This window comes from Limulus polyphemus, unplaced genomic scaffold (genome assembly GCF_000517525.1).
Source record: "Limulus polyphemus unplaced genomic scaffold, Limulus_polyphemus-2.1.2 Scaffold2070, whole genome shotgun sequence".
Classification (NCBI taxonomy): domain Eukaryota; kingdom Metazoa; phylum Arthropoda; class Merostomata; order Xiphosura; family Limulidae; genus Limulus; species Limulus polyphemus.
This window is the reverse complement of record NW_013667680.1, coordinates 25,833-33,141: the sequence shown is the minus strand read 5'-3', so window position 1 is coordinate 33,141 and position 7,309 is coordinate 25,833. Positions and strand designations below refer to the sequence as shown.

Genomic DNA, 7,309 nt, shown 5'->3' with positions numbered 1-7,309 from the left:
GTACATGATAGTTTTTGATTGTTCTGTTTGTCATTGAACTACTCCAACATGGCACCGTCGAACTTCATGTTTTCATAGGAAGAGTGTATAAACACGTAATATATTGTATACATACATATGTTGAATTAGTTGGAGGTAATTGTTTGTGGGTGAACTTCATCGATCATTGGAACGTGAGTGAACTCAACATGGAGGCATATTTAAAGACATTTGCTATTAAGAATATTATGCGAGATAAGATGCGCACGCGCTTTTCTTCGATGCGTACGTGTAATACGGCCGAGTTTCATTGCTGTTAAATGAAAAACTGTTCGTGGTTTTATATATGTATATCATCAATTTTGATACATATGCGTGAAACCACTTACTTTGTAGAATAATTTGAAAAATAAGATTAGTACTTGGCTTTTTCCAATTGATATATATAGTTCAAAAAGCAGTGTGTATACATTTACATGCGACCTCGTACGTCGAATTCAATGGTGGTCAGTTTCCTACATGTCAGCGTATAATTTAGCACGTGGGTTTATTGATTGGTTCCGTGTCGGAGATCTGGCGTCAGTCCTAGCTTTGGTTGTAGCTAAGTCATTTTAACGAAGGTCCGGGAGTTTACTGATATCTGTTGTAGAAATTAGACGTAGCTTTAGGGCTATATTGTTTTGATTTCTGAAGAATGCCCACGCTCGAAAGCCAGACCATTCCTTCAGAAACTTTAGCGTTAGACCAAAGTATCGGTAAAAGGTGAGCACGATCTGCATTTTAAGTTTAAAACAAAATTAAACATACTCTCTTGTTTCGGAAATCAACATATTACTTTTTGGTGTTTATTTTTCAGCGAATGAATTATTGTTAGTTTATATTAAGCTGTTATTAATTACATTATAAATCCAGACCGGCATTCTCTCCCGTAGAAACACTTGAAACATCGTATGAAGGTTATACGCCATGATTTACTCAGGAGTTTCTTAGTTTAACTTAGTGATATTTTGGTAATGTTATCTCGCTCGAATATGTATATCATTTTAAGAATAATCTACTGTTACATAGGCTAATTCTTATGTTACTTAATATTTTATAATTGCCCCTATGGTACTTGCATTAGTACATTCATTGTGAAAAGAGTGGGTTTATTAAATTACATACTCAGAACAATGAAATTTAACGTAGGAAGTATAGTGAGCTGTAGGATATAAAGTAAACATAGATAAATGAGCTGTATCACACTTTATAGCTAGATCTGGTCTATAAATGCTTGTATAGGAAACATTTGGTTACCATAGCAACTCTGGTAGCTTTATGCGAAAAACAATTTCATTTCATGATTTGCATGAAAATGACAAAAGTATAGTGAATTGTAATAAGATTTCGCGTATCGAGTGATCAATTTTGAATCGTATACAGAATAATTCAGGCACGTGAATGTTATTGTGGTTTGTTAATAACGACGACATGTGCGCTAGCACATTTGTTTTTCGAAGGTTGACGTCATACTAGTTAAGTCGTTCTTCGAATGTTGAGATTATTAGAGATTTTAAATTGAAGTATCAAAGCAATAACATAATGGCATTAGTATTATAAGGTTGGTGGTAAAATTGATTCCAGTTCAAGAATTAATCAGTTAATCACCAAAATAAATAAAACACGAGAAAACTTCAGCAGAAGGTCACAAAATAAGATCCGTTTGTCACTGGCAATGTCCTGGCGGATCTTAAGCCTAAGAATGGCGGTGATAATCTGTAATAGAGAAAATATGTTGTTTCTTCCATGTATATTATAAATTATATATTAATTATTTCTGTGGGTACAAATAAAACGAATGAACGGTTTTTAAAACTGAAAAAATAAACAGGATGCTTTGTAATGGTATATTTTTATAGTAAAGGTATGTAAAATATTATTATTACTCACATAGAATACTATTAGTATTATTAATATCAATATAAATATACCTTCTTTGATTCTACATCAGTCTCATATAAGAGGTACATGTATTGGCAACTTCCCAAATTTGTGATATTTTTGACAATCGGAAAACCAAAAGTATATTTCTTAATTTTCAAAAACTTATTTCCTTGTACCAATTCATTACTAATGCTATATATGTGTTTTGAGCAAACACGTCTTCCTCATAGATCATTACTGTGTGTAATCTTTAATAGTCAATCTCACCGTTGTAGTAAATACCACAAAGGTATACCTTGGATTAAGCTAATTCCCATCAACAACTGAGGAAGTACACTATCCTACCAAAAGTCATGGGACACTGGTAGTTATGAATAAAACATATCTTTATTCGAAGAAGTTATTAGCGTGTTGGCTTGCCTTTTGCCTTACTGACTCTTTCAGTGTGTCGTGGAACACTGTCTACTAATTTCTGGTAGAAAGCTGTTGGTGTTATGAACCACTCTTTTTTTAAAGCATTAGTAAGCTTCATTACTGAAGAGAGCCATCTTGGCCTTGCCCTTGCCCTAATTCTGCATTCCAGTTCATCCCAAAGATGTTCTGTTGGGTTGAGGTCAAGGCATTGTGCTGGCCATTGCAATGTTCCGATGTTATTCTCTTCAAACCATGCATTCACAATCTTTGCTTTGTGACATGGAGCGTTATCACGGTGAAAAGTGTAAGGGACGGTACCATAAAATTGCCACAGTGTAGGACACCTAGAATCGTTCAGTGTAGAACATCAGTGTAGAACTCGGCATTCATGGATCCATGCACTGCGACAAGTTGATCCTAGTCCATACATGAGAAGCACCCCCAGATCATGAAACTACCACCTCCAAACTTCATTGCCTGGACAACACACTCAGGTAATAAGCGTTCTCCACACATCCTCCATACCCAAACAAGTCCATCAGACAGGAAGAGCATGACTCATTACTCCACAGGACCGATTTCCATGGTCCAGGTTTAGTGTGCCTTGCCCCATGCCAGTTGACAGTATGTATTTGTTTTTGTTATCAATGGCTTGTGAGCTGCATCTCTTCCGTGAAAATTCATGGCATACAGCTCTCGACGTGTTGTGGAAATACTTATAGGATTGCCTGTGGCTGCTCGCATCTCCAAACACAGATTCTCTGGAGTCTGAGGGTGAGATGAGGTAACCAGCCTTCTCAAGGTACATCGGCTCCTGTCAGTCAATATATTACATCTACCTGGTCGTTTCTTGGGCTCATTTGCACCTGTGGACTTCCATTTCTTCAGCACATTGCCAATTGTTGACCTAGGAATGTTTAATTGTTACGCAATAGCATGTCAACATTTTCCCCCAATGACTTCCAACTATCCTTCCCCTCTGTTAGCTCTTTCTGAGTACTTATCGTTTGGTGTACAAGTTCACAATGACTTCCGAACAAACTGCTGATCACCCTAATAGGCCAAACTATTTGTATATTTCATCATCACATCCATTTTCCTGCAATCAGAGGTGTGTCCCATGACTTTTGATAGGACAGTGTATGTGGTATTGGAGTTCCTATAAGTTATAACCATAGTTAGCAGTGTTAAAAACTTGTACGTATTTATTTAATTAACAACTGAACAATTCTTACACATTATAGAACTTACATAATGCTCATTTGAATGATTAAGGCAGTACAATCAGGTATTGTAATCTTTCCATTGTTCTACCTCCAGTTAATGTAGGTTCTATATCAAGATTATTTCATTGAGGGCTAGGAGTGGTTAGTGTCAGCCAAGCTGTGGATTGAATGGTCTGGGGTTTAAAGTGTGATGGCACTGAACACTTTCCACACATGTAGAGGTGGACACATAAAAATGACAATCAATCTCATTACTTGACTCAAATAGCTAGATAAAACCCTTGGGATAGTAGGTGGTTTTGGCTGGTGGATCTTTTTCTAGTTACTAGTTCAGAATCAGGTACAGCTATACCTGATTCTGTAGGTCTCTGACTTAGCCTGTTGGTAAACATGTGCACTTATGTTGAAATTGACAATTTATTACATTGGCACTTTAGAAAATAGTGACCACAACGAGATGAAGGGTGGTTAGTATTGATTGGTTGAAAAATTTTGATTATTTCTGATTAATTTTGGTTTATAGTAAACAATGATGATTCATATTTCATTACGTAGAACCAAGATATTAAAAAAAAATCTCTAAGTTATTTTTATACTTTTCCAACAGCATACAGCTTCATTAAGTTACTTTTTTTTTCATCTATGCATGTTTTATTTATTTTAAACACAAGCTTGTGGAGTTGATCTTTTGGGATGAAATAATTCATGTGTTTGTGTAAATGTTTATGTTAGAGTCAAATAAAATCACTCTTAAATTTTTACATTAGTATTTTAACACTTTGTTGAACCTTTTGTGGGTGGTGATGTTCTGAATTTACCTGAACCTGAGAATTCAATACAGTATATTTTACTAGGTTGTCAGTGGGGTCCTGCATGTATATTTGTTCTAAATAATGATATTGTTAACTGTCTTTTAATTTTTTAAATTTTATAGTAATAATATAATTGTTGATTATTAAGTAGGTTGATAAAAAAAATTAGATTTTTCAAGCAACATGTTAATGATATCCTAATTTCACATGGTTTTAGTTTTGTTTCCAAACATTGTTTTGATGTTGATGTTTTTCCTCCAGTGCGAAGATAAAACTTATCACTAACCATAAGATTTTACATTGCTTAAAAGAAAGTTATCTATTAATGGAAATAGTTTCTATGAGGTGTAAATGGCTGTAAGTGTAACTGTTTAATGTTTGGTTTTCAATCTTCATATTTTCAGTTTATAATGTAACGTGCTACTAAACTAGCTGTTGTTTCTTTATGACAGTTTTTTATCATTACTTTTATGTATTTCAATCAGTTAAGTTTTTTAAGAATGTTAACTATTTCATAAATATTTGTTCCTCTGTAGAATGGATAGTACTATTACTACTTCTGTAAACCTTGTTAAGAGTGAGAGTAATTCCGACAGAGAGAGTGAAAAATCATCGTTACTTTCAAGCAAAACTTCTCCAGGTGCTTGTGATTCAGAGACTGCAAAGGACAGGTACGCATGAAAAGATCATTCTACCGTATAGGCAAGAAAATGTGTTAAATACCAAATCATAATGTAACAGTTCCATAATTTTTAGGTTCATTATAATAATGTCTACATCATACGGTTCAACCTTTTGTCAATGGATAACTGGGTTGTGAAAGATAAAACATGGGGCAGACATAATTGATCATTTATATGACATACTAAAATGGAATTTTATTCTAAGAACTTATTTGTACAGAAAATCTTCTTTAATACACGAAATTTGTGACTCATAATAAGTGCATGGTTTTAGGAAATCAGTTGTGGGTTTCATTGGTTGCAGTCCATGGGCTACAGTTGGACAAGAAGGAGATTACAGTGAGTCTGTGCATGTGAAAGTTGTGTAATACCTTGGGTTTTAATGTGGATCAACAAATAACTCGTAGGTTTAGGGGGGGGGGAAGAGACTGAATAACTTATTGAAAGAATAATAAATTTTATTTGTGTACTTTTATTAAGTTCTATTAAAATGCCTTGATACTGTATAGTGGTACAGAGAAGAAAAAAGAAGAAAAGGATGAAGAAGAATGTAACCACGATCGGGAAGAGGAACATGAAGATCTCGGCTTTGATGCCAACAGCTATCAAGCTGAAACTGTAGACTTTCCTGAGAGTCCACAGCACTTAAAACTCCTAAAGCAAAAGACTCGAGAGGCTCAGGTTGCTAAAGCAAAGTGTTTAACTTTTGGATAGAGAAAGATTTAATGGCCAACAATAATGTGTTTCATAACACAACATCATGTGATGTGTATACATATTGGCTGATTTTTTTCTAATATTAGATTTATAATATAATAACATTTTTTTTGTAAATACCATAAAATTTACAAATTACTTTTTATTTGTTCTTTATTTCATTCTACTAAAAATTAGTAATACAGTGTTTGTATTGAATACTATTTTCATGCAGATAAATATTCCAAAAATATTTATAATAAATTGATAAGGAGGTTAATAAATCATAACGTTCATGTTTTTGGATTATTTTTAGTAATTTACCCAAAGACCCGACTAGAATGTTTGTTACGTTTTCAGAAGTAAATGTTATCTGTACAAATTTCCATGCAAAGCTTTGGAAAAGCAGTTCAGACTGTTTAAAACATCCAAATAAAATCTTAATAAAGTATCAGAAAATTTTTAAAAATCAGTTTTAGTAACAGATGCTAGTATTTTCTTTTAAAATTTTATCTCGTCTACAGGAACTGTCAGTTTTAAGTCATTTTATTTCAAGTCTCTAATGAAATGAAATATATATCTATTATCAAAACATTTGAACTTTAACTCATCTAAGTGATATGGGCTGTTTCTTTTAAGGTTATCTGGCTAAAAATCTACATTTAGTTGATAAACAAATCACAAGACATTAATTAGTTGAACGGTAACTTGAAACTTTGTGTCTAAATTTAGGAAACTAAATAAATACTAATGATATAAAATGTAGGTTAATGTTCGTTCTATTTATTACTGTGAACTTGTCACTAATTTCAAAATTTTGACCAATATACACTATACCCACTTAAAGTTTACATGTTTATTTATTTATTGTGTTTCTGCCAAATACTCATGAATAATAGTTCTCATTTACAAATAATTCAATTTTCTTTATCAGGGTTTGGGTCCTGATGATGATGATTTAACACAGAATTTAAGTAGAAAAGATTCAGTACCGTCCACCGATGAGCAACTTTCAAGACAAGGTAAAACACTTGTATTAACTTGTTGCTATTTGATATTGAATTTAACAAAAAACAAAGCAAATGCTAGTAGTAGTAGTAGTTGAGCTAACTTTAATTTTTTTATTATATATGGTCCAAGAATCTAATAATTCAATACTTTTCTTACCTTGAACAGGAAGAAGTGTTGTGCGGTTTTAAAGTAACCGAGCTATCTTTCAATACATTCGTTAGTTATTGAACTTATGTTTATTTTTTTATATTTGATGTTAGTGTCTGTACCTCATGACATCAGAAACTTGAAATTTGATTTGATAAAATTAATATTTCTGTTGTGGTAGAACATTTATCTGTAAAGGCTGCCCTTTCAAGAAAATTAACAATCATTTGTATTTTGCAGTTACACTGTTTTAATGGTGAACTAGCTTAACCCTTCCATTACGGGTTGGGTGGAATCCACCCAGCTCGTAACCATGAGAGTAATTATACTATGTTTTTGATAATGCATGTACATCTTTACAAAATTTTGCAGGTTATTGGTAAACATTACAAGGTTTATTTGTACACAAAATATCACG

At 33.1% G+C, this 7,309-nt stretch overlaps 1 protein-coding gene across 2 annotated transcripts in view; it reads left to right on the top strand.

Moving 5' to 3' along the window:
* The first annotated feature begins 302 nt into the window (after positions 1-302).
* LOC106465842 (protein prune homolog 2-like) overlaps positions 303-7,309 on the top strand; it is a 30,183-nt gene continuing 23,176 nt past the window's right edge. The window contains exons 1-4 of one of the 2 annotated variants that reach the window (XM_022393798.1): positions 303-741; positions 4,891-5,025; positions 5,547-5,718; positions 6,668-6,755. In XM_022393798.1, coding sequence (XP_022249506.1) covers positions 674-741; positions 4,891-5,025; positions 5,547-5,718; positions 6,668-6,755 — 463 coding nt within the window. In that variant the 5' untranslated portion in view covers positions 303-673. Of the gene's footprint in view, positions 742-1,479; positions 1,883-4,890; positions 5,026-5,546; positions 5,719-6,667; positions 6,756-7,309 lie in introns of those variants that run through there. The other variant, XM_013926084.2, reaches the window with a different exon arrangement.